The 27379-nt window shown below is 52.3% G+C and overlaps 1 protein-coding gene across 1 annotated transcript; it reads left to right on the plus strand.

The window, feature by feature from the left end:
* The first annotated feature begins 2716 nt into the window (after positions 1–2716).
* PALM (paralemmin) lies at positions 2717–27152 on the plus strand. The gene is made up of 9 exons (XM_044658682.1): positions 2717–2791; positions 16037–16085; positions 17409–17489; positions 18205–18335; positions 20479–20620; positions 21495–21516; positions 22100–22159; positions 24270–24401; positions 25878–27152. The coding sequence occupies exons 1-9, from the start codon at positions 2787–2789 to the stop codon at positions 26408–26410; spliced, it is 1155 nt and encodes a 384-aa protein (XP_044514617.1). The 5' UTR covers positions 2717–2786; the 3' UTR covers positions 26411–27152.
* The last annotated feature ends 227 nt before the right edge of the window (positions 27153–27379 follow it).

A 27379-nucleotide genomic window follows, 5' to 3' on the forward strand; every position in this document is an offset into this window, starting at 1 on the left:
TTACCTTCCTTCTGCCTTGGAACCACTTCATAGTATTGATTTTTAAAAAAACCTTTACCTTCAGTTTTAGACTCAATACAGTGTATTGGATCCAAGGCAGAAGAGTAGTAAGGGTTAGGCAGTGTTAAGTGACTTGCTCAGGGTCACACAGCTGGGAAGTGTCTGAGGCCAGATTTGACTCCAGGATCTCCCAACTCTAGGTCTGGCTCTCTGTGCACTGAGTCACCAAGCTGCCCCCAGAGGATTGATCCTAAGACAGAAAGTAAGGGTTTAAGAAAACAAAAGTCTAGGGCAGCTGGGTAGCTCAGTGGATTGAGAGCCAGGCCTAGAGACCGGAGGTCCTGGGTTCAAATCTGGCCTCAGGCACTTCCCAGCTGGGCAAGTCACTTGACCCCCATTGCCCATCCTTACCACTCTTCCACCTATGAGCCAATACACAGAAGTTAAGGGTTTAAAAAAAAAAAAGAAAACAAAAGAAAACAAAAGTCTACTGCACATCGGGTCTGTGCTAAAGTGAAAAAAGTCATTGCCCTCAAGTAGCTCATAGTCTACAGCATGTGAACAACCACTTGCAGACAAGATAAATTCAGGATAAGTTGGAGAAAATCTACAGGGAGGAGGCACTGGGAAAGGCTTCTTCCCAAGGGGAGATTTTAGGCAGGCTGGGAAGGGCGCCTGGGCAGGAAGCCAGGAGGCAGATGAGGAGTGAGAGAATTCCAGCCATGGGGCAAGGGGGCTGTCAGTGAACATGTTCCATCTTGGAGGGAGCCACTGGAGTTTATTCAAGGAGTGGAGGGTGGCATGGTCAGACCTAGGTTTAGGCATATCAATTTGGTGGCTGTGGAGTGCAGGAAAATCAACCAGTACTGAAGTGGTCCAGGAATAGGTGATGACAGCTTGCACCTAGATAGCAGCAATATCAGAGAGAAGAGCACATAGCAGAAGGATTTCTAATGGAATCTGGCAGTTAGGTGTTGCAGTGGTAGAATGTGGGGGGCCTGGAGTCAGGAGGACTCTTCTTCCTGAGTTTGGATAGGGCCTCAGACATTTCCTAGCTGTGTGGCCCTGGGCAAGTCACTTACCCTTCTGTCTTAGTTTCCTCACTTGTACAAAGAGATGGAGAAGGAAATGGCAGTGTCTTTGCTATAAAAACCCCAAATGGGATCAGAGTCAAAGTGACTGAACAGCAAAACTAATGGAAGTTCCTTAAAGACCCACCATCTTTTTTATTATTATTTATTATTTTTAATATTTTTGTTTTTATTTTGAATATTTTCCCATAGTTACATGTTTCATGTTCTTTCCCTCTCCCCAAACCCCCTCCATCTCCACAAGCTGACGCACAATTCCATTGAAAGACCCACCATCTTTTATTCCAGTTAAGTTTTAAATTACCCTAACCTCCTATTCTGAACATAACCCCATAACCTTACCTTGCATTTAGAGTTGGGAAGACTCCAGTCCGAGTCTCTCTGTGTGCCTGGACAAATCTTTTAATTTCTGTCCGCCTCAGCTTCCTTATCTCTAAAATAGCTTTAAAACAGCACCCAGGGTTGTTTCAGGATCAGACCAGTTAATATTTGTAAAGTAAAAAATTGCTTCTTTCTAAAAAAAAAAAAAGATGCCTCAATTACCCTCTTTTCTGATCTTTACCCCAATCCCCATTTTCCACTTGCCCTAACCTTCCATCCACCTTGCAAACAAGAAAAACAAAGACTTTGCCACAAATATGAGTAAACAAGTAAGAAAAATTCCTACCTAGGCTGGTGACCTCTCCATCTCTCTTTTTAAAACATTAAAAACAAACAAACAAACAAACAAAAAACAACCTTCACCTTCTGTTTTAAAATTTGATACTAAGTATAGGTTCCAAAGCGGAAGAGGGGTAAGGGCTAGGCAACTGGGGTAAAATGACTTGTCCAAGATCATGCAGCTGAAAACTGTCATATTTGAACTCAGGCACTCCCGTTTCCAGTTTTGGATCTCAATCCACCAAGCTGCCTTTTACTGCTGAGGATACTGAGGCAGCAGAGGTGACAGGACAGTCAGATTGGTTGGACCCTCCGAAGTCTCAGAGTTTCAGGGTTTTTACAATTCCTTGCCCCGCTTTGACTAAGTTCCTTTCCCACTGTGGGCCTCAGTTTCTCCCCCCTGTAAAATACTGCATTGGAGAAATGAGCACATCCCCAGGCTCACTCCCACTGTGCCAGGTGTCTGGAGATACGGGCTGGGGTGGGGAATGGGCAGGCTGTAGTGATGGCTGGTGGCCGGCAGGAGGCGGCGTCGCACCGCTCCCGGGCCCCTGCCCAGCCCCAGCCCAGCCCAGCCCAGCCCAGCGCAGCTCAGCCCTCCCCCGCGCGCGCTCGCTAGCTCCCTCGTTCCGAGCCTCCGCCCGCCCCGGACAATAACAGCGCTCCGTCTCGTCCCCTCCCTCCCTCCGCTCCTCTCCCGGCTGCGATGCCTCGTAGCCTCCGCCCGCCCCCGCCCCCGCGCCCCGCAGCCCGGACTAGTCCCGCGCCCCTGCGCTAGCCGGCCCGCGGGGAGTGAGGGCGCAGCGGGTGCGGGGGGCACCGCGGGCGCTTGGAGATCCCGACTCCGGCTCTGGCTCCTCCCCGCCGCTCTCCACCTGGGCCCGGCCGCTGCCGCCGCCCCCGCCCCGGGGGCCTAGCCCTGAGCCCCCGAGGCTGCTCTCCCCTCGCCCCACCCTCCTCCAGCCCCTCCCTGGCCGCCGCTGCCTCCTCCTCCTCCTCCTCCTGCTAGCCTCAGACGCCCGGACTGCGGGAACCATGGAGTGAGTAGTCAGGGGCTGGGGGTGTTGGGGATCCGGAGGTCTAATGGCTGGAAGAGCCGGCCTTTAGGGGTCCAGGGCCTGAAACGGGGAGGGGGGGAATGTCTGAGGATCCGGTAGCTCAAGGTCTGGAACCAGGAGACCGGGCGCTGTGAGGCGGGAGGGTCCTGGAACCAGGGGTCGGTCTGTAGATGGGGAGTCCGAGGCTCCAGGGGTGGGGGTATGGGGACTCCTTTGGCGCTTTCTCCCGTAGTGGCTGGGGCGGGGGGAGGGGGGCTCACGGATTAACCCGCCTCTGCTTCTTGGGCCAGGGCTGTCAGTGGTTGACCCCACCCCTTGTCGGCGGCCCCCCTGCACCCCTGCTGGGGGCTCGGGCCTCGGAGAGCTTGGACTGGAAGGCTTCCCGCAGGTGGTGGTGGGTCTGGCCTCCAGGTTACAGCCCTAGCTCTTGTTTGGGCTCCTGGAAGATGCTGCCTAAAGACGGGGAAAGGGATGGAGGGAGCCAGACTCTACTCTGGGCCACATCCTCCTTCATACTCAAGGGCAGGGCCTGTGGCCGGCCCCCCTTTTCCCCCCTCGGTTCCCCCACCGGGCACAGGTGCCATGAAAGGCAGACAGGCTGGACAGACAGGCTGGGCCTTAGGGACTCCTGGGGAAGAGGAGACTCGCAGCTTCTGCAGTCTTAGGCCTTTGACGCCAAGATTCCCGCCACCCTACCCTCACCTTCAAACCCATCCCCATCCTCATCCTCATCCCCATCCCCATCCCCATCCCTATTCCTATCCCCATCCCCATCTCCATCCTTACCCTTCCCACTAAGCCATGGTCTTAACTCCTCCCCATCCTTCCTCCTAGAGACTCTGGTGCTAGCTCCCTTCCTGAAAGCTCGCCTTAGAACGGACGTCAAGAGCTCCTCTCCCCTCTTCCTGCCTCCCCAAAGTGCCGAAGAGTACCCTCCCCCCAATCTCATGACCCTTCCCCCAGCCAGGGTTCCTCCCAGGAGTAATTGCTTGTAAATCAAGGGGCAGCCTCTTCCCCATCCCTCCCTATGGAGTGATGGCCAGCGCCTCCTCGCAGCTCTAATAGAACCATTGGCTAACTCCCTCCCTCCCTCCTTCCCTCCCTCCCTCCCTCGTGCTTTCACAGAAAGCCATGGGCTCAGTCTGAATCCTTCCCACTCTCTCTGCCCCATTCCGTCAGTCAGCAGCCTAAAGTGCCTACTGTGTGCCAGGGACGGGGCTAAGCTTTGGGAGTCCGGGGCAGAAACAATGAGCTCTTCTCCCAAAGAGCCCCCACTGGAATGGGGAAGGGGCATGACTCTAGCGGTCCATACGAGATAGATGTGGTAGGGATTCGTGGGCTCTCAGTTCTTCCCAGAAGAAGGCACTCAGGGGTGGGGGAGAAGGTGGGCTTTGAACTGAGGCTTCTAGATTTAAGAGCTGGGAGGGACCCTCAGAGACTGGTGAGTACATCTCACATTTTACAGAGAAAGAAACTGAGGCCAATAGAAGTGCTGGTCTTTTCCCCACCATAGGTTCTCTTTCCTTGTCTCTCCACCCAGTAACTCTCTTTGGGGGTGTGGGGGGAATGGGTACCCCAGTTCCCTACAGAGCCCATGGACTGGGGAATTCCTCTACCCAACTGCCACTGGATTTCTCCAGGAACTTTTTTAGCCTGAGGTATGTGGTGCCTTGAGCTTCAAGGATTTATTTAGAAAGGTGCTTTGAGATCTCTGGTTAAATCATAGTCCTGTCCCAGGAAATCTGAATCTCAGAGCCATGCTGTAATTGGGATGGCCAGAAATGTGGGTTCCACCTTGCCCTGCCCCTTCCAATCAGGGCCTCAGTTTCCCTCTCCTTAAAAGGTTTTGGTATAACTCTTTGAGTTCCTTTCAAGATCTGAGTTGGGGATTCTAGGAGCCATCTCCAGTCCTCTCACCTCATGACTGAGGAGGCCCCACCCTTGGCTTGGCCTGAAACTTGGCCCCTTTTGCTTTAGAAACTCCTGACAAGCAGACAAAGCCCTATCCCAGAGGGAACCCAGCCCTGAGCCTTGGGGCCCTGGAGGGAGAGAGCAGCCCAGCCCAGCCTCATCTCTTCCTCCCTTGTTTACCTCAGGGCTTGCTGCAAAAGTCAGCCAGAGGTCCCTATGTACAGACCTACAGAGAATTTTGGTATAGAGCCCCCTACCTTAGCCCGGGCCCTAGTGCTGAGCCCTTGGCTGGGACGCACATTTCTTTGCATTCTCTGTTTTCTAAGTGTCTGTATTTCCATGCCAGCTGATGAGACACAGATTCCGCCCCAACCCAGTCCTGTGGGAGCTTCTAGTCCAATAAGGGGGGGTGCCAAATGCACGTACCCTAAAATTGTAGTAGAGACAGGAGAGACCCGTTCAAAGGGCTCAAGGCAGGGAATTTAACAGACTTGAAGAGGAGAGAATGCTCTCAGATGGAGGGTAGGCTTCAAGGAGGAGGTGGCATCTGAACTGAGCACTGGAAGAAGAGAAAGGTTTCAACAGGGGAAAGGGGAGGGAGTACATTCCAGCAAGGGGTCTGCTCTACCTGATCGAGCAGAGACTTTAGGAAGGTAGAATGAAATCCGGGAGGCATCCGGTTTGGCCAGAACTTCCTGTGTGAAGGAGAGTGCTATTTCAGAACTAAAAAGAGCAGACAGGTACGTTGGAGCCAGAGTCTGAAGGGCATCGAAGGTTCAGCTAAGCGTTTGGATTTGGTTCTGGAGGCACTAGGGAGTCCTGGAAGGTTTTTGAGTAAGATAACTGTGACAAGCTCCGAGGCACGATTTGAGAAGGGTATTTTGGTAATCAGTGAGGTCGGACTGGAGAGGGGAGGGACCAGCCAAGATCATATATTAACCTGGTTCCTGTGCCCACCTGTCCAGAGATGATAGAGACCATTTCAGGAAGGAGGGATCACTCCTGGCTGGGATGCAAGGAACATACATGGTGGCTGATAATCCTGGAAGGTTTCTTGGGCTTCTTGGTGGGCATGATATTTGAGCAGGGGCTGGAAGGTTAAAGATTTCAACAGGCACAGGTAGGAGGAATATTGGGGGTCTATTTTAGGCAAGGGAGATAGAAGCATATACCATGGGATCAATGAGACAGAAAGAGAGAGAGAGAGAGAGAGAGAGAGAGAGAGAGAGAGGCTGGAGCTTTTAATTTATTCATTAAAATTCAGCTCTGAGTATATCCCATGACCGTGGAATATCATAAGGGAATCAGAGGATCATGGAACCCAAACTAGAAGGCATTCCGGGACCCCACCTAGAAGCTAGTTCCAGAGTGCCAGGGGCACATGAAAGATTTATTATAATTTGGGAAATTAGCGTTGTTTGGAGGTGAATTTGGGAGAGCTATTCCTCCATCTTGGCTATCAATAATATCCAAAATCCTGTGTAAAAGCATTTTTTCACCCTAAAGTGAAATATGAAATATGTGAAAATAGATTCATAAGTATATGGATATGAAAGTGTGGCAGAGTGGTTTTTGAGCTGATCTTGGAGCAAAGAAGACGTGGGATCAAATTCTTGCCAATGATTTATATATTCTGACTGGGTTTGTGACCGGGGCAAGGCTCTAAGTGCTTTAGACTGCTCTCTGTACAAGGTACAAGGTAGTGGGAGTTTCCTCATCTGGGAGTTTACTTTGCCAATGAAATCTCAGGTCTGGTACCTGCCTTATTTATTTATTTATTTATTTGTTTGTTCATTTATCTATTTCCCATTTTTATCCATTTTTAATTTTTTCCTTGCAAAACCCTTACCTTCTATCTTAAAATTGCTACTAAATATTAGTTCCAAAGCAGAAGAGTGATAAGGGCAAGGCAATTGGGGGTTAAATGACTTTCCCAGCTAGGAAGTCTCTGAGGCCACATTTGAACCCAGGACCTCCTGACTCCAAGTGTGGTTCTCTATCCCACTGAGTCACCTAGGTGCCCCACCCCATCCTGTATTCCTATAGTTAGCCCTTTTGGCATTGAACGTTTTATATATCAATAGCTATGCTTGATATGTGCTATGTGCCAGGCTAGAAAAAGTGAAACAGATCCTGCCCTCAAGGGGCTTACATTGTAAAGGGGGAGACAACCATTAGACATAGAGGTGAAAGACAACCAGGGCTGGGGACCGGTAATGGACTGGGAATCTGAAAACTTGGGTTTTAAAGTCTGGCCCTGACTTGCTTTGTAACTCTGGGCCAAGCCACCTGGCTTTTCTGGTCTCAGTTTTCTCATCTATAAAACAGGAATGTTTGGTTTTTAGATAGATTGCTCCCCATCTCCCTTAATGTGTGTAATGTTCACCTTTCCACCTTTGTATTTCTTTGTATCATAATAACTTAACTCGGGTCTTAGCGCATAGTAAACCCTTAATAAATGCTTGTTTTTCTTTCCTTTTAAAAAAAAAATCCTTACTTTTCCTGTCTTAGTAATAATTAGGGTTTAAGAGGCTTGCCCAGGATCACAAAACTAGGAAGTGTCTGAGGCCAAATTTGGACCCAGGTCCTCTCCAATAAATGCTTGTTGACTTGCTTGGCCCCAGGAACCCCTAGCTCCCTCCAAGGCTTAATGCCTACCTCCTCCTGTTACAAGAAGCCCTTTTCAACAATTTATTAATGCCTCTGCCCCGCACTCCATGGCTATGGATTTATTTTGGGTATCTGTCTGAATTTGCTTATCCCTGACTGATCCTCCTTATAGGTTGTAAACTTCTTGAGGGCTGGTAGGATTTCATTCTTGTCTTTGTATCTTCAGGTCCTTAGCTTAGAACTTGGCAAACTGCAGATGCTGACTAACTGATTGGGAATCTGTGAAAGAGTAGAGTTGGTCTTGCATCTTTGTATATTCAAGAATTATCTGTGTTGCCTTATCTCTACTAGATAAACTCTTGGAGCATTTCTCTATAATCTCATCCTGAATCTTAACATTTATCGCACTGCACAGAATCAAGGGAAATTAGAGCCAAAAGGGAGAGGTTAGAAATCATCAATCTAGTGTGTGTGGCCTCTGGGCCAGGAAACCCCTGGAGTGCAGGGACTGTTCCACCTTTTGCCTTTGCCTTTTCCTTTTCATTGATAGTATTTCTCTAGGTTGCAGGGTTTTATAGGTATTATTTCCTTTGTTCCTCACCACAACTCTGTGAGGAAAGTGCTATTATTTCTTCCATTTTGTGAATGAGGAAAGGGAGGCTGAGAGATAAGTTACTTGTCCAGGATCACCCAGCAGCAGGTGTGCCTGAGTTAGCATTGGAACTTAGGGCCTTTTTGATTTCAAGTCCTACCCAATCTCTTGCCCATTTGGAATATACTATCAATAGAAGGTGGGATGGCTGGGTGGTGCAGTGGATAGAGCAAGGTCTGGAAGCAGGACAACTTGAGGTCAAATGTGACATCAGAGACTTATTAGCTGTGTGACCCTGGGCAAGTCATTGAACTCTGCCTTGATTTCCTCAATCTGTAAAATGAGCTGGAGAAAGGAATGGCAAACCTAGCTGGGTGACCCTGAGCAAGTCATTGAACCCTGTTTGCCTCAGTTTCCTCATCTGTAAAATGAGCTAGAGAAGAGAATGGCAAACCTCTCCAGAATCTCTGCCAGGAAAACCCCAAGTGGGGTCACGAAGAGTCAGACATGACTAAAACTAATGAACAATAATAAAAATCATCAGTAGGTGTTTAATACATATTTGTACAATAGATAAAGGTCCCTGGGGAAGATGGTAGCTCAGGCAGGTGGCTGGGCACATGGGCAGCAGAGGAGCTGGTCACCTTGGGTGTGAGGGAGCTCCCTAGCACAGAAACTGGTGACCCCCTGTCAGAAAGGCTGCTCTAACCAATCCAAGTTACTAATCAGATGTCAACATTTGCTAATTGGAGGCAGCCAAGTGGCCCAGTGGGTAGAGAGCCAGGTCTAGAGAGGGGAGGTCCTGGGTTCAAATGTGGCCTCAGACACTTCCTAGCCTCTTAACCCAAATGTCTACCCTTCCTGCCCTTCTGCCTTAAAACCAATACACAGTATTGATTCCCAGATAGAAGGTAAAGGTTTTTTTTTTAACACAAACATTTGCTAATTAATTAGATGCCATGTTGGAGAGCGAGTATGTACACATATCAGCAAGAACAGATTTTACAAAGTAAAAATACAAGGTAATTTGGAAGGGATAGAAAAGGCTCCAGCATCTGAGGGCATCTGAGGACAAGCTTGCCGTAGGATGAGGCGCTTGAATCGAGGTTTTTATTTGGTTACTTTTTTTTTTAATTTTTTATTAATCATTTTCATTTTGATTCTCTCTATATAATTTTTATTAAGTATTTTAAAAACGTTTTCGATTCCACGGAATAACGATTTTTGACAATTGTTTTCTGACATTTTGGATTCCCATTCTTGCCCTTCCTCCCTGCGCAGGGCGGTAAATGGTAGGTTATCCCAGAGCTTGCATGCATTATGTATTTTCATATTCCCCACGTGGTGACTGAAGACACATATCCCGTGTACAGTTATAAACAACCCTCATGAAGGAAATCAAGTGAGGTTTGATGTGCTTTGATCTGCACACAGACTCCCCAAAACTGAACTGGGTTTTAGAGTGAGCTCAGGAGGGAGGGGAGATGGAGCCCTGGGGTATAAAAAGAGCACAAGCCCCAGTCTGGTGAAGGTGAGTTAATGGGTAACAGTCCAGGAAGGTCAGCCGGAGCCAGGACGAGGGGGCTTGAAATGCCGAGCAGGGGAGTTTCTGTTTGACCCAAGAGGCAATCGCCGGAGCTGTGGACCTTTCCGATGGGGGGCGTGACGGGGCAGGGACTTTGCTTTAGGGGCATCACTTGGGTGGCACTGCAGGGGAAGGATTGGAGAATCAGGGCAGAGAGGCTGCTGCAGTCATCCCGCTACAAGGGCTTCAACCAGGGGTGATGCCTGGAGAGAAGAGCTAAGCCAGTCTGCCAGGACACCATAGTGGGTACAGTCAGGAACACTCATCTTCCTGAGTTCAAATCTGCCTCAGACACATATTAGCTGTGTGACTCTGGGCAAGTGGCTGACCTCTGCCTCAGTTGACTCATCTGTCAAATGAGCTGGAGAAGGAAATGGCAAACCACTCCAGTATCTTTGCTAAGAAAATCCCAACGGGGTTCACCAAGAGTCTTGGACACAATTGAACAACAATATATTGTGCCAGGCATAGAAAGCCCAAAGTGAAACAGTTCTTGTCTTTCAAGGAGCGATGTGGTAGAGGACAGAGTGCTTGCCTTGGTGGCAGGAAGTTCAGGATTGAAATCTCAACTCTCACACTCACTAGTTGGTCCTGGAGCCAAGAAGACCAGAGTTCAAATCCAGTCTTAGACACTTACTACCCTTCGTGACTCTGGGCAAGTCACCCACACTTCTATTTACCTCAGCTTCCTCATCTGTAAAATAGGGATAATATTGGCATCTGCCTCCCATTCCCAGGGTTGTTGTGAAAATCAAAATCATGATAACTGTATAGTGCTTAGCACATAGTAAGCACTTTGTAAATGTTAATTATTATTATTTTGTTTGTTTACTTGTTTAAAAACCTTCACCTGTGTATTTCCTTTTAAAATTTATTTTTAATCCCCCCCCAATAAAATTCTTACCTTCTGACTTACAGATAATAATAAGTATTGGTTCCAAGGTAGAAGAGTGGTAAGGGCTAAGCAATGAGGGTTAAGTGACTCGCCCAGGGTCACACAGTTAGGAAGTGTTAGATTTGAACTCAGGATTTTCTTGTCTCCTATCCTAGCTCTCTCCACTGAGCCACCTAGCTGCCCCCTACTGCTACTCTTATTAGTTGCATGGCTCTGGGGCTGGAGATTTCCCCTCTCTGAACCTCAGAGATTCCTCATCTGTCAAATGAGGGGGTTGGATTAGTTGGCTGCTTAATTTCTCTCTCATCCCCTCCAGCATTAACTTCCTGTGATTTTGTGTTGTTCCATCAACATTAAGACTCCTGAGGACTAATTTCTCTATCAGTCCTCCTGGTTATCACAAGGCTAGTAGAGAGATGACAAGATAATCGTCATGTAGAACATTATTTAATGCATCCGGAATTTCAAAATGCTATGCAAGGACCTAGGGGAAGGTTATTCAGGATCCTAGGAAAAGGGTATTGCCCTAAGAGGCAATCAGGGAAGTCTCCCTGGTAGAGATGGCGTGAGCCCTCCATTTGAAAGGCTAGGTAGTGAGAAGGGGGAGAGAAAAGGCATTTTGGTAAAAGACAGTGGACTGGGGGGGGGGGGGGGCTCTGAGAGTCCCCTTGTTTTGCCAAAATGGAAAAGGTAATGGAGAAAAATTTAAGCGAAATCCCCATTTTACAGGGGAAATAAACATAGGGTGATAATCCTGACAGCTGCCATGGACAATGCTTCTCATTTTCTCATTAAGCAACAGGTCTAGAATAGGTTGGATAGTTCACCAACTGTCTTATTTTACAGATGAGAAAACTGAGGTGTAGGAAAGTAACTTGACCAAAGTCAGTGCTGGGTGGCTCAGTGGGGAGAGAGCCAAGCCTGGAGCCAAGAAGATTGGAGTTCGAATATGGCCTCAGATACTTGTGTGGCCCTGGACAAGTCACTTCACACACACACACACACCCCTTACCCTTGCCTCAGTTAACTCATCTGTCAAATGAGCCAAAAAGAAAATGGCAAACTGCTCCAGTGTCCAAGAGAACACCCCAAGGGCACAACTGAAAACCACCGAACAAATTCTCTAGTTAAAGGCTTTGGGCTTCAGGGAGGCTCAGTGGGATGAAGGGTCCTAATGAACTTAAAAAATTCTTGCCCTTTTCTGAGCTTTAAAATAAGTTTCAAGGCTCAATTCCTCCAGGAAGTCTTCCTAGAGTTAATCCCAGAGCCCTTGGCCAGAGGGACAGGGATGGCTTTTAAATCCTCCAGGCTCTTGCTCTTGGGCCTGAAGGCTGATAAATTGGTGTTGAATGAATGAATGAATGAATGAAATACAGGCTCCAGCTCAGTCCCAAGTTAAGAATGCCCCCATCTGAACCAGGATTCAGATCCTGGCCTTAATGTGTTCTTTTATTGCCACTCTTCGGGCCTCGATTTCCCCATCTGTAAAGTGAGCGCTCTGGCCCTCCATGCTTGTGTCTTGGACCCCTTGAAAGCCTCTGGACCTCTTCTCCGAATCATGTTTTTAAATGCAAGAAATAAAACGCCTGAGATCGACAAAAGAAGCTCATTAGACTGAAAAACAGTTCTCAAACTACTGAGCCCCCACCCCAGGTGGCCCTGCGGGCCCTCACAGCTGTGATTGGCCTCGCTTGGTTTACGGCACAGGGAAATCCCGGTTGGGGAGCCGGTGGAGAGGGGCTGCGCTCCGGGCTCCGGGCCCTGGGGTTCCTGGGCTTCCCTGGCAGGGCTCCCTTCCCCGGCCTACTTCGGCAGGTCAAGGCAGCCGTTTCCTCTCAATAATTAACCCAGGAATGTGTCCAGATTCTCCCGGTGTGGGGGAGCTCAGGCCGGCCGCCTGGATCCCTCCTGTGCTCTGGGCTGGTCTGAACCAGACTCCTTCCCGGCGCAGTCTGCTCCGGGAGCCAGAAGAGCCCCTGCCAGCCCCTCCCCCACTTCCAGCGGGCTGAGTGACCTCGGGCAGATTACACAACCTTTCTGGGCCCGCTACAGTCTGGACTCCGTCCCTCCTCAGCTCTGGCTCTCCCCGCGCTCCGGGGACTTTCACTGGGGTAAAAATAATAGGATCCGAGACTTAAAAGCCGGAAGGGGCCTTAAAAGCCCACAAAGCATTGATTATCCCCTTCTGTGTGTAAGTGCTGGGGATGCCCAGTCTGAGCGTGGCAGCGTACAAGCTCATGTCCAAACGGGCCCCCGGGCATGATCCGCTCCCTCGCCCTCATTTTACAGAAGGGGTAATTCTTCACAAAAGACCAAGTTGGGGGGCAGCCGGGTGAGAAGCAGGAGGCCTGGAGTTCAAATGTGGCCTCAGACGCTTCCCGGCAGTGTGACCCTGGTCTAGTCCCTTCACCCCCATTGCCCAGCCCTTAGCGCTCTCCCGCCTGGGATCTGATTCTCGATTCTATGAAGGAAGATGGGGGTTTAAAAGAAAAGGACTAAGTTGGCTCTCAGCCGTTGGGGTAGCTTTGGAGCTCTGCCCCTTCCTTCATTCAACAAACATTTATCAGGCGCCTCCCTCTGGCTGGGACCTTGGGGAGCAGCCCACGGGGTACGGAGTACGGGCCGGCCTAGCCCTGGCAGGCTGCTTGGAGGAAGATGAGACTCGGGTCGGGATTGGCCGAGACTAGGAACCCCCAGTCCGGGCCAGGTGGCTGCTGCCGTGGCCCTCCTCAAGCCGGGGTTCTACTTCTCTGTCTCCGCTTCTCTCTCGCCCGGGGGAGGGGGTGGGTGGGGCTGGGAGGAGGCTGGGGGAGCAGCTGTGGGGCGGGTCCCGAGGCTAGCCCATCCCCCCACCTCTCCGTGGGCCGCTCCCTCTCCCCCGCGCCTGGGTAATCGCCGTTGTCATAGCAATGGTGGTGTTGCCAGGGCACCCGCCTCCCCGAGGGGGCCCCGGGATAAATCACTGATCAGCAGCTTCCCCGGGGATGGGCAGGCTCCGAGGCTGGGGGTTGGACGGTTGGGAGCTGACCTAATCAGGATGGACTATACGCCTGGCTGACCTGGAGGTGGGGCCGGGCCGGCTAGACCCTCCGGCTCCCGGGGCCCCTTGTCCCCGGCCCCAGGGCCCTACCTGCCCTCGAGGCCTGCCCTGCTCGGGGTCAGAGCTCAGCCTTTGGGCTTCCTCAGCTTCCCGCTTGCTCCTGCCGGGCCCCTAACTGGAGAAACGGCTCATCCCTCCAAAGGAGGGGCCGCTTGCCAGTCTGGTGAAGCCAGAACTGGTTGCTCCAGATCAGAGCAGCTCTTCCCCAAAGAGCATCTTGGGAGCCCTGTACCTACTACACTCCTAAACTGGAGGAGTAACAGTAGACAATAATAATGATCAATAAATACTATTAACGAGTTATAGTAAATAACGTTTAATGATAAATTATAATAGATAGATATTAAACAGTCACAAATAAACTCTCTGTAAGGTGATTAGCACAGCACCTGGCACATGATGGATGCCAGAAAAATGTTTCTTTTTTCCCCCTTCTCCATTAGAACATCATTTCCACCCATTCCTAGATAGGTAGGAGCCCTTGGGTAGATAATTGCTGCTCCAGGGTATCAGGGCTTATTCCCATTCTGACTCCTAACTTTTGGATTCCTACCATGAGGTCTCTGTTTTCCTTTCTGGGTAAGGGGCAGAAAATTTGGTTGATGCTTGAACTGGGGAAGCCAGTCATCAGCCTCTAACGATGTCTGTCTCGGCCTTGTTGGGAGTATATGGGGAGATCTTTTTGTGTTCACTTAAGTTCATCAGGGATGGACTTCTGATGTTTAAATAGGGAATTTTTTCCCAAGCTATTAATATTTTATTTTTTCTCCAGTTACTGAATAGAGACTTTTATTTGGAAATTGGAAGATGTCAAGATGCAGGAGATTAGAAGAGGGCAAGATTTATAGATTTCTGATGAGCAAGGCCTCAGATCTGGGGTTCATGGGATTTTAGGCTCATAGATTTCAAGCAGGAAAAGAGACTTTAGGAAGTCACCAAACCTCCTCAAAGGCCCTAGCTTTGCTTCTGATTTGATACATGACTGGGCAAACCCCTTTTCCTCTGTACCTCAGTTTCTCAATTGCATTCCTTTGGTCTTTTGACAGCTTTGCCATCATATTTTAGGATTTCAAGAATGCTAACACCATGGTATCTGGACAGAAGGAAACCCAGGCTTAGCTTCTAAAGGCTTTGCCTCTTCTTAGCTCTGTACCTTTTCCTTTTCTGAGTCTGTCAGATGGAATGACAATCCTTGCAATATTCCCTATCCCACAGGACTGCTTGTTTGAGGGACAACTGGAAAGCAGGACAGCAATGGCAAAACTGGGGTCTTTGGTCTTCTAGCCTGGACCTTTCCAGATTTAGGGACTGCAGTGGAGCTAAAAGAAGGGCAGATGGCAAGGGCCAGGGCATCAGGGCCAAACCACTCATTTTACAGTGGAGGAAACTGAGACTCACAGAGAAGAGACTTATCCAAGGTCATCCCACCTCATCCCATCCCATTTAGAGCAGGGCCCAAAACTGTAAAATGAGGAGATTGGGTCAAATAACATCTAAGGTTCCTCTCTTCTAATTCCAAATAGATTATCCTGTGAAACCTAGGCTTTCTGATAGCCAGGCTTTTTGTTTTTGACCCCATGGCTTCTGACCTTAAATGCAACATTAAAAAAGTGTGTGTGTGTGTGTGTGTGTGTGTGCACACACACACACACACACACCCATGCTGAATAGAGAGTTCTCTTGTTCTAACCAAAGAAATGCTCCAATGCTTCAATTTCTCACCTCTGTCCACACCTGAGTCCTGGGAGGTACAGGTTTGGGGACAAATCTTCCCTGGAAGAGAAGCATTTGATAACCTCAGGGCCGGGTGTAATTTCAGCCTCAAGGGCACTGGGGCAGGGAGAGGTAGGGCGAGAGGGGGTGATCAGTTTTTCTGGGGGGTTGGAGGGGGCAGGAATCAGGTGGTGGGACAGTACTGGCTGGTTCTCTGCTGATCTGGGCCCTAGGATGGTCCATCTGCCCAGGATGGCCAGGGACTAGACACAACAAGAGGGGATTAGGGTCCCTGGCTCCTGACCAGAATCTTCTATCTCAACCACTCAGCATTTCCCCAGCTCATCAGAAAGTTGTTTCTGGGTGTGTGTTGCTGTTCTAAGCAGTCCTGGGCTTATTGGGGATTTCTGTTTGAGGATCTCAAAGCAGGGGTGACTTGGTTCTATCTTATTATGGAAAACAGAAGTCAGACTTGGCTTAAACCACTGGGAGTCCATATTTCTATCCTAGGGGCAAGAAGGCCCTTTTTTTGGAGGGGTGGGCTAGAAACTCCTGCCACAGCAATCTGGGACAGCTTCCTGGAGAAGGTAACATTTTAAGAGCCCAATTAAAGGGAGAGAGGAAGCAAGATGAAGGAGCTGAGAAGTTGGGTGACCTCAGGGGACCCTGGGAACATCTTGGCCTTGTTCAGACACCCTGGTCTGAAGGGAGGAGAGAAGACTCTTGCCCTTGGGGAGCCACCTCTTTGGGAAAGGGGCACAGGAGCCCACTCAAGCCTGTGTAGGTCTTCATGCTTTTTTTTGTTTGTTTCTTTTTGGCAGAGTTTCTGTGGAGACCACCTTCCAACAGGAAAGGCTTCAGGCCATTGCAGTGAGTACCTCCACTTCATTCCCCCTAAATCCTGCAGGAGTTTTAGTGACACTGTAGTTTGAGGAAAGGGAGTTGTGTGTGTAGAAACAGAAAAAAAAAAAATTCTACTTGTGTGATTTTTAGTCTTTTAATTACCCTGGGCCTCACTTTCCTCATTTGTAAAATGGGTTTTGACTTTATGACCTCTGATGTCCCTTTAAGGTCTACATTTATGATCCCTTCCTCCTTTGACCTCTCTGGGCCTCAGTTTCCTCATCTGTAAAATGTTAGATCCTATGATCTCCTCGAGGCCAGCTTTGAGATGTGGTGATGAGTTTCTCTCCAGGTTTAGTCTTTAAGCTGATTCTTGGACAGCAGTTGCCATGGTCTGTTGTTCCTGGGCCCCTTCTCAAAGCTTTTCCAGCCTGGGACAACCTGGCAGAGCTCTGCAGTGGCAGAGACTTACGGAACCCAGGGTCACCTCTGCCTCATCATGACACATTGGCAGAGAACCCCAGGGGTGCAATGATACAGATAATTTGATATTTGTTATTAGAATATCTGTGGTTAAAGCTCATTAATAATAATGAATATTGTACTTATATACCTCTTTGCATTTGAGAAAATTTTCCCATTTAGTCCTCAAGACAGCAGGAAGCAGTATGCCATGGTGGATAGATGGCTAGCTTTGGGTTCAGGTTCTGTCTGTGGCATAATACAGACTGTGTGAGCCTGGTTCTCTTTCGGTTGTGTCTGCCTCTTTGTGACCCTCATTTGGGATTTTCTTGGCAAAGAGACTGGCCATTTCCTTCTCCGGCTCATTTTACAGACGAGGAAACAGAGGCAGACAGGATGAAGCGACTTCCCTAGACAAAATAAGAGGGTTGGATGCTATGCAGCTCCTTACAGGAAGCTGGTTGCCTGGGGGGTAGATCGAGGATGTAGTTTTTGGACTTGGCCAGTGGAGGAATTAGTTTTGTTTGACTCTGCCTATTTGTAATAAAGGTTTCACTTTTCTTTTTTTCTTTTCAATGGGAGTAGGAGTGGGAGGGAGAGAAAATAGATTTTTCTGCAAGAAAAAAAAATTGAAAATTTAAATGGAAAAAAGAAAGGGTGGCAATAGATGGTCTCTAAGGATTCTGAGTGGGATTGAACCTGAAGCTAAGTTTCAAGCTGAAGATGCGCTGCTGGGTGGCGACACCTGCTGGTCGCGAGTGGTATCGCAACCCAGCTCTGTTAGCTGTTGTTCTAGCCCAGAGGCCCCCAAGGGAGGAGTCCCGGGATCTGAGGTGTGGGAGAAACCAGCCTACTCCTGGGACTGACTCCTTTCACATCTCTCCCCAGGAGAAGAGAAAGAGGCAAACTGAAATCGAGAATAAACGGCGGCAGCTGGAAGATGACCGGCGGCAGCTGCAGCATTTAAAGGTTCCCTGCCCCAGTAGCCTCCCCTTTCCTTTATTTGTATTTACTTGGTTTTTTTAAACCCTCACCTTCTGTCTTAGAATCAATACTGTGTATTGGTTCCAAGGCAGAAGAGCAGTAAGGGCTAGGCACTGGGGTTAAGTGACTTGCCCAGGGTCACACAGCTAGGAAGTGTCTGAGGCCAGATTTGAACCCAGAGCATCCTCTTTCTAGGCCTGGCTTTCCATCCACTAAACCACCCAGCTTCCCCTTCCCCTTTCCTTTAATTCGGTCAATAGGTCTCTGAATTGGGAGCCTGAGTAAGCTCTGGAACTTAGTTCTGCTTTGCGTCCAAACCCCAACTCCACCATTTACCACCTGTGCCATCTTGGATCACGGCTCCTCTCTGCCTCAGTTTCCTCCTTTGTCAAAGGTGGGAATTGGATTGGATCTCTTAACGTCCCTTCAGCCTATAAATCTGAGATCCAGTTTCCCACCTTTGGGACATACTGTGTGATCCTGGGCAAGTCACCGACCCTTAATTTCTTTGCATGCTGAGACAGTTACATTGCCCAGAAGGTGCCAGCCTGCATCCCCAGGGAGGGAGAGAGCACCTCATGGGGAGCACCCTCCCACACCAGGAAGTCACGGCTCAGACCCCTCTCCCTGGGACTCTCTGACGTGAGTCCTGGTTCTGAGGAGGGAGAGATCCCCACCCAGCCCTCTCTGCCCTCCACAGTCCAAGGCGCTTCGGGAACGATGGCTGCTGGAGGGGGCCCCCTCTACCGACTCCCAGGAGGATGAGGTGATGAAGAAGCAAATGCAAGAGGATGAGCAGAAGGTCAAACAGCTGGAGGATTCTATCCTGAGGTGGGGAGGCGGCACCTCCGTCCAGGCCTGCGTTAGAGCTGGGGGGTCAGTTGGAAGGGTGGGCTGGTCTGATGGGGATGCAGCTCTAATGTCAGCATTCAGCTGGTAAGCATTGATTAAGCCCCTGCTACATATAGGTACTGTGCTAGAGAGAGAGAGAGAGACAACATAGAGAATAGAATATACATGTAAATGCAAATATGATGTGTTAGTATAAAATAGAATGTAAATATATGATTAAAGACATAAATATAATCTAAGTAAATAAGAAAGACATAGTATAAAGAATATAATATAAGAATATAAGGAAAGAAACGAATTGTCCCTGACCTCTGGGAGCTCATACTGGAAGAGAGAACACACACACACACACACACACACACACACACACACACATGTATGCATATGCACATGCTTTCTCTTTCTCTCTCCCGCCTTCCCCTTCTCTCCCTCTCCCTCTCCTCCTCTCTCCCTCTCTGTCTTTCTCTCTCCCTCTCCATCTCTCTCTCCACCTCTCCATTTCTCTCTCTCTTTCCCTCTCTTTCCTTCTCTCTCTCTCTCTCTCTCCATCTCTCCCTCTCCCTCTCTTTGTCTCTCTCTCTTTTCCTCTCTCCCTTCCTCTCTCTCTCCCTTCTCTTCCTCTCTCTCTTTCTCTTTCCCTCTCTTTCCTTCTCCCCCCCCCCCCCCAAATGGCAGTTATTTAGTTGGGAGGAAGAACTGGTCTGAGGAGAGAGATAAGCGTCTTCCTTGTCCAAGATGAAGCTGAGTAGAGCAAGTGAGGGCTGTGAGGACAGGACAAAGGGAGGGACATCCGTGGTCCGGTTGAGAGGTGCTGGGAGTGCAATCCTGAGGGATCTCCTGGCTCCTGGCCCAACCCAGCATTAGCCAGTGGCCTCACTCCTTCTCTCCTCCAAGGAAGCCAGAGGCTGAAGCCAAGCCGGAAACGTAGAGAAGACTTTTTCAGTCCTGGCTAAGACAAAACCTTTGCAGTCGTCGTCTGGGGGGACATCCGGGCTGGGGCCTTCGACCCTGCTGGGAGGGGAGCTGCCAGATGTGCAGAGCAGGAGATAGCCTCGAGTAGTTATTCTCTCCAGACTGAGGGATTATGACTTGGGGAAGGCCATAGAGTGGATCAGGGTGAGGCCAAGTCTTGAACCCAGGTCCCTGCGTATGAAGTTTGGAGATGCTAACTTCCCAGAGACTGGGATATTTGTAGAGTACTCAGTATAGAGGAGGAGATCCTCAGACACCCCATAACCCCAGACTCCTCCACCAAGGTCTTTGGCCTTTCCCTAGGCAGGAATGCCTCTCCTGGGTCCTTCTCCTAGCTCGGTGACAGCTGAAGTTGGCTGTCATAGGGCTAGAGTGCTTTGAGATCCTCAGCACTTCCTGGGCTGGCTGTGGGAAGGATGTGGGAAGGCAGGGGGCTGAGTGACCGCTGGCCCAGCCCGGTAGGAAGCTCACCGCCCCACCCAAGCCAGCTGTGTTTGGGCAAGGGGAGGGGCACTGGACAGTGGGGAAAACCTGGGTCCTGTGAGTTATTCTTTCCAGAGATTTATTGTGCTTGGGAAGTGAGTGTCCCTGGTCTGGCTCCCTTATCTCTACCAGAGAGAAAAGGTGTCGTCACTGGCAGGTCTCAAAGCTCTGGAATTTGTCTCATTTCTGGCTCTGCCTAATTTCCTTCCCCCTCCCCAACTCTGACCCTTCTGTCTCTAATCCCCCATACTGCTCGCCCCTTAGGCAGCTTCTCTCTGGAAAGAGAACTCGTCCAGCCTCCATCCGTGTGAGTGATCCTGGGGCAGGTGCCAGTCCCTGTCTGTGACTTTGTTTCCCCAGCTGTTAAGTGAGGGCCAGATGATCTCTAAGCATCCTCCCAGATCGTCAGTAACTGGTTAGCTAAAAGGCAATTAATTACTGGAATTCTGCCAAAGAGCTAAAAAACAGACTCCACTTATCTAGATGGTCACAACCAGAGGAGTCCTTAGAGATCACCAAATCCAGTGCTTTCATTTTACACAGGGGGAAACGGAGAGGAGAAGGGACTTGCCTGAGGGAGCCTGGTGACCACTTGTCAGCCCTGGGATCTGTCCGTGGGTCGTCTCTGATAACCTGGGCCTCAGCCAGGGTTCTGTCCTCCCTCTAGGTTGGAGACTGAGCTAGAGATGCTGGAGACAGGCGACTCCGTCCCAGCTACCAGGGAGAACGTGGTGGTCCCAGCCCCGGCCCCAGCCCCCAGCCCCGTGAAGGAGGAGAGGAAGGAAGAGAAGATTCTTAATTCCCAAAAGGTGAGGTCCCTGCAGGGCTTAGAGACATTGCCCACCTCCCAGAACCCCCCCCCCCATTCCAAGGGGGAATCTTGAAGTTGTCGGAGGTCTGGAGGAATTGAAGAGGATGGTTCTGGGCATTTGAGGGGGGCTTCCTGGAGGGAGTGAACAGAACCAAGCTTTAGCACCCCCCGCCAGAGGCTCTTTACTCTCCCAGCAGCCCTTTCCTCCTCCCTCCCAGGAGCTGCCGGATGCCGTCCACCCCAGGCAGTTTCCTCCCTAGGATGACTCCACTGACCCCCGTCAGCCAAGCCAGGACACACCTGGGCTTCCTGGACCCTCTGCTCCTCTCTCTCCTCCCCTCTCTCCCCCTGGGGGAAGCCTGGCCCACACCTAGCCTCACTCTTCGGCCCGCTCCGGTGGGATCCGGAACATGGGAGCCCAGAGGGGCTTTGGAGATGGTCCGGGGGGACCCCTTTGAGAGATGGAGAAAGACTGATTTGGGGATACGTGCTCGTCCTCGGTTATGCCTCCTCCCTCCCTCCCCGCCAAGGGTATGCTGGTAAATGAGGACGGCTACCTCACCGGAGTAAAACGGCGTCTCTGTAGAACTCACTTTCAAGTTTCCCCATGACTGTACGTCCAGACAGCCGACCTAAGCATCAGGGAAGCCCTGATTTGTAGCATCCGCCCATTTCTGAGATGTAAATGCTCACTGTTGGCTCCCTCTCCTTTTGTACTTTTCCTGGCTAAATACTGGGGACCTGGGAGAGGAGGGGCCTGGAAAGTGAGGAAGGACCCCAAGACCCAGCCTGCCCTGGGGTGGGGCCGGGGGGAGGCGGGGGACCAGGCCATGGGAACCTCGAAGTGACCTTTCCTCTGTTTTTGCTTGCAGACCCCAGTGGCCTCACCCAGAGGTAAGTTTCTGGGGTCTCCAAGCTGGGAGGGGTGCCTTCAGGTGGGGTGATCGGGGTGCCCTCTGGCGGTCAGAGACAGGAATGCAGGGGCCCCTCTGGCGGCCTGGAGAAGCTGACTAGAGAAGGGATGCTTCGATCTTCTGCATCTAGAGGCGCAGGGAAGGAATGGGATTGGCCGAAAGTCACCCCGAGCCTTTGTGGCTCTTCTCTCCCTCAGTTTCCCTCCTGCCCCCACCCACATGGCTGCTCTCCCTCAGAGTCAGCCTAGAGGGGGAAGAGCCCCGGGGGTGGGACAGGGAGGCCTCATCCAAGTCTGGTCTGTAGGAACTCAGACAGCTTCCTTCCCTTCTCTGGGCCCCATCTGAAAAGGGAGAATGTCGAATTCCATGATTCTGACGGCCTCTTCCAGCCCTAACCCCGAGGACAATAGTTTTTGAGCGAGTTCCCCGTGTCTGGGTCTCCATTTCTGTCTGTGATGTGGGATTTTTCCTCCGGGGCACGTATCTGGCCCTGAGGTTCTTGGGGGGCCCGGCTAGGTTCTGGCTCTCAGTCGTGTCCCCTGATTCTGCCTCTTCCTGAGCAGAGAAGAAAATCACCAGCAGCCCCATGAAGGTGGTGGAAGGCACTGAGATGATGAAGGCAGGTGGGTGCTGACCCTCTTTCCTTCTTCTGCACACCCAGGAGGGCTTTGGGCCAGCCCCTGCTGCCGGGGAAGGGTCCGCTGCCCTCCAGAGCCGCCTTCCTGGCCTTGCCCTCCCTCGCTGTCCAGGACATTCAGCCAACTTTCAGTTATGTGGGCGTGAGGATTGTTTGTGCTGAAGACCATACGCAGGCCATCGGCCTGTGGCTCTAGTGAAGCCGCCCCATTGGGGGGAGCTGGGAGTCCTACGGACTAGGGCTCGGGGTTTAGATTATCGATGACTTTTCATCGTCTGGGATGAGGCAGGGTCGGGGGCTGCTGAGAGTTGGCTGTGGGCTTAGCTCAGATCCGGGCTGGAAATAAGTCCTGGGTGAGAAGGACTTGGCCCTGAAAGCTTGATCCGGAGCTCTTGGAGAACTCCTCAGGTCGTGCCGCCGCAGCAGGTCCCTTCACTCAGGGCCTCGGTCTTGGCACACCCCCATCACGGGCTGGCCTCTCTGCTTTGGCTGCCCCTCCTTGGAGGAGCAGGCTCACTCGCATGGTAGCTCGAACCCAGCTCCACCTTGCTGCTTCCAAGCCCTGAGTGCCTCCAGCTGTCCGGACCCACCATCTCCCCTCCTGCCTATGACGCCGTCATCCCCGCAGGCCCCAGCTCCGCCTGGCCTGATCTCAGCTCCTTCATCCGACAGAGGGAGCCTCCAAAATGGCAGGGTGCAGGAGGGGCCTGGGGCGGGCAGTGACGGCAGACACTTGCGGGCAAGCTGGCAGCTCTCCGTTAACCCAGCATACAAACCATCTCGGGCTACGAGGGGGAAGCCGGCGAGGGCAGGGACCCAGTCAGGAAGGGTGCGAGAGTCTGGAGGCCAGACTCCTTGGTGAGCCTTTCCCAGAGGAAACTCCCTGGGCCAGGGCAAAAGCCTCCCCAGGGCCACAGAGGGAGTATCCGCCGATGGAAGCGTAGCCGGGCAGAGAGGGGAGAAGAGCAGACCAGAGAGAATGTCTCCACTGTTGCCCTCAGGAGTGGAGGCTGTCTGAACCACTGTGCTATGACGTCTCAGGATCCAGATGGATCTCACTAGACCCAAAGAGTGGACCAGATATAAAAGGGAGACGGTAATAAGGATAACTATAAAGTCCTCCGTTTGGATTGAAAGGACAAAAATAACTGCCCAAGCGATGGGCGGAGGCATGGCTAGGCACAGTAAATTCGCTGGAGAAGTCCGGGGGTTCCGGTGAACTCTTCAGTTCATTATGTGGCAGCAGGGTGGTGCGGCCCCCACAAGGCAGTCCTCTTCCCTAGCCAGACTTCCCAGAGGCGGCCTGGGTCCGGCTCTAAGAGTGTCTGAGCCCCCTTGTGGGCAGAGACTTGAAAAGGGGACCGGGATGGAGAGGGGACAACAGAGCGGAGTGTAAGAGGACTAGGTAAAGGAATTGGGAAGGGGTGGGCGATGGAGAGAGATGATCACCATCTTTGGAGGCTCGGGAGGGCCACCCTAGGGAGAGGGGCCTGGACTCTTCTGCTTGGCCCCAGACGACAGCTAGGAGCAGGTACCAAGGCTGGACCTGCAGCCAGGCGTTCCTTACTCTGAAGCCAGGCTCGTATCTCCTGGCACTTCCCTCTCTCACACAGATCACAGAACCTTAGTGGAATGGGATTGAAAGATCCTCGAGGGTAACCCCCTCATTTTACAGATGGTCCCAGAAGCCGGACCATTAGGATTTGAACCTAGGGCTTCTGACTCCAAACCCAGTGAATTTTGTAGTCTGCAGGATGGCCTGTGTTGAAGAAGAAGGGGCAGCACCTGGAAGGGAATTTGGAGGCCCAACAGCTTGTTGGGGGAAACCGAGGCCCTCAGAGGGAAGGGTTTGTCCAAGGTCACCCAGCTGAGCCAGGACTCGAAGCCTGAGCCTGTGACTTGTAGCTCCTTTCACGGGCGAGTTTTTGCTTCCTGCGTGGCCATGCCACTGTCGCCTCTGCTTGGCCCTTCCTCCTCTGCTCACCTGCCTGCCCGCCTGCCTGCCTTGCCCCTCTGCTCACCGCTGCTTGGCCCAAGGGCCGGGGCTGGGGCCTGGGATGCTCGTGTGGTAATTCCTGTCCCCCTTTGTGTCTCAGCCATGTATTCTGTGGAGATAACGGTGGAGAAGGATAGGGTGACTGGAGAGACCAAGGTTCTGTCCAGCACCACTCTGCCCCCTCAGGAGCCCTTTCTGCAGGGGGTGAAGGTATATGAGGACGAGTTGAAAGGTAGGCCTCCTGCCTCCCTTGGGATGAGGCCCCGATGCAGCCTGGCTGCCCCCTCGCTGGAGGAGCCATGATGGGGGCTCCCGGAGCCCCCCACGGTGCATCCCCCACACTTTGGGGTTTTTCTCCCAGCAGCCCCCGACAGCTTGTCTTGGTTCCAGTCTCCCCAACTCTGGATGAAGTCTTCACAGGCCGGGACACCTCGCTGAAGGGCCTTGGTGCCCCGGGCGATGTAGTGTCAAAAGAATATTAGAGCTAGAAGGGACCCAGGAGAGCCTGGAGCCCGGTGATCTCCTCTTTGACAATCTGAGGGTGGAACCAACTTGGCCAAGGTCACAGGGCCCCGGGGCTTCTTTGGGATGCTTCTCTTTAGGGAGGATTCTCCTCGCTTCCCCATTCCTGCCTCCCTCTGCTCCCTCCCCCCCTTCTACCGGAGGGCCCTCCCACGGATAACCTGGACACTATTCCTGGGGGATTCTGAGCCAGCCAAACTGGACCCAGGTTGCTTAGTGACAGAAAGGTGATCCGTCTCCATGGCAGCCGTGGGCCTGCAGGATCCCTGACCCCACTCCTGCTTCTCAGAGCAGAGGTTTTGGCAGCCTGAGAGTTCCTTCTGTGGGCTCCCTCCTGGTGCCCCGGCCTAACCCTGAGCCCATGCCAGCCTGGTGCCCAGATTGGGTGGAGCGATGGTGCCACCCAGTGGTCAGAGCAGCAGCAGTCCCGCCCTCTGGCCCCCCAGCTCGGCCCTGGTTCTGTCAGAGGAGATTCAGGCTGGGGGCCCCCATCAGGACCTCTCCCTCCCGGCTGCTGATGGTGCAGGAACTCAACACTCCCAGGCCCTGGCTAGGCCGGGCGCCAGGGAGGCTGGAATTCCAGCCCTGGCTGCCCCCTCAGCTGGCTGTGTGGCTCTGGGGAGGTCGCTGCCCTCTCTGGACCTTCTCTAGAGAAAGGGGGTAATTTACCTGCTTTCTTTTTCCCCACCCCATCAGGGCCAGAGATAGAGTGAAAGTAAAAGGGATTCTAAGGAGAGGCCAAAGTCCTCTGGAAGAAGCCTTCAGTGCCAAACCACTGACCTTTGGGGGACCTCGTTCACAGTCCAGTCGGAGCTGCAGGTTCCCTGGGTTTAACTCCCTCAATTGACGGTTGTGGAAACTGAGGTCTAGCAGAGGGTCTGGGCCTTGGGCCATGGCACCCAGGGCAGGGAGGAGCCAGGCCTGTCCAAGTCAGGGCTTTGTCCCAGATATTTTCTAGAACCCTGACTGGCGGCTGCAGAAAGCAGAGAATCTTTCCTCCCAGTTTCAGCTCTTGAGCTCCACAGAGTGACCTTTGCAGGCAGCATCAAGAGGGAGAGATTGAGTTCTAGATCCCCGTTGGAGCCTCTTCACGCCCCAAGGCTTACCCCAGGGCAGTGTCCCTCCCCCAGGGCATGGGGCTCACAGCCTTCTCCATCTGTCTCCCCTCCCTTCTCGCCCCCTGCAGTGGTCCATGCGGTGGACGGCACCACGGAGAACGGCATCCACCCGCTGAGCTCCTCCGAGGTGGACGAGCTGATCCACAAGGCGGACGAGGTGACCCTGAGCGAGGGGACGGCGCCCGCGGCCCCAGAAGCCCGGGGGAGCCCGGAAGCGGCCAAGTCCACGCCCCGGCGGGAGATCACGGGGGTCCAGGCACAGCCGGGGGAGGCCTCGGGGACCGAGGCGAGCCAGGAGCAGCCGGTCACCATGATCTTCATGGGCTACCAGAACGTGGAGGATGAGGCAGAGACCAAGAAAGTCCTGGGCCTACAGGATACCATCAAGGCCGAGCTGGTGGTGATAGAGGACCCGGCCCCCCCCAACGGGAGCGCCCAGGAGCCGTCCGGCGCTGCCCCCGGCGCCGCCCCGGACGCCAAGGAGGAGAACCAGGTCGGGGAGAAGCCCGGCCTCCATAGCTCGCCCGTCGACGTCACGGCCAGCGCCGACAAAGACCTGGATATGAAGAAGCAGCGTTGTCGGTGCTGCTCTGTCATGTGAGGCCTCCAGGGCCGTCCCCTGGCCCTGACACCGCCTTCGAGCCACTCTGTGCCGTGCCCGTGCTGTGCCCTCCTGCCGAGGCCCGGCGTCCTCACACACCTCGGACGGACAACAGACCCCTCACGTGCGCGTGCACACACGCACACACACACGCATGCACACTCACACACACGCACACTCACACACACGCACACATACACTCACACACACATGCACACACTCTCACACACACACAAAAAGCTCTTTATGACGCAGCCAAATCCAAGCCCACACCTGCCCCCAGCCCCTCATTGGCACAGGTTCCATGATGTCGTCGTCACCCACCCCGAGGGGGATGCCCTCCCCCGTGCGCTCCCCCAACCAGACCCATCCCTGTCACACTGACAGACACTGACACACGCACCCCCCCAACCTAGCCGCAGCCCCCAGCCACATTAACACACACACAGACGGACTCCCCCAACCCCTTAAACAAGGACTGAGGGCCGTGCGGTTTGCAAAAGGGGCCCGTGCCGGCTTCCTCTGTCGGCGGGGGGTGGGGAGTGGGGACCCACAGGAGGACTCCCGGCAGTCTCTCTCCCCGGAAGTGTGGTCCAGTGGAATGAGGATCTGGGTGCAAATCCCAGTTGTGCTACTTATTGGCTGTGACCACGGGCAAGTCGCTTCTCTTGGCCTCAGTTTCCTCCTCTGTAAAATGGGGGTGTTGGATAAGATGGCCTTGAAGCTCCCTTCTGGCTCTAGATCTTTGGTCCTGTGGTTTTCCAGCTCTCTGGGGGAAGGGGAGGGGGGGTCCTGGCCTTCAGAGTTGAGTTTCTGGCCAGCTCTCTCACCTGGCTTCAGAGGGAGGCCCTTGGGGCGTTTGCTGGGTTCCAGAGATGGTGGGGGGGGGGGCCCCCAGACACACCCACGAGGCACCTCCCCAGCTCTGGCTGTGAATGGATGAAGAACTTCTGAGTGTGGGGGTTTCCT

This window comes from Gracilinanus agilis, chromosome 1 (genome assembly GCF_016433145.1).
Source record: "Gracilinanus agilis isolate LMUSP501 chromosome 1, AgileGrace, whole genome shotgun sequence".
NCBI classification, from domain to species: Eukaryota; Metazoa; Chordata; class Mammalia; order Didelphimorphia; family Didelphidae; genus Gracilinanus; species Gracilinanus agilis.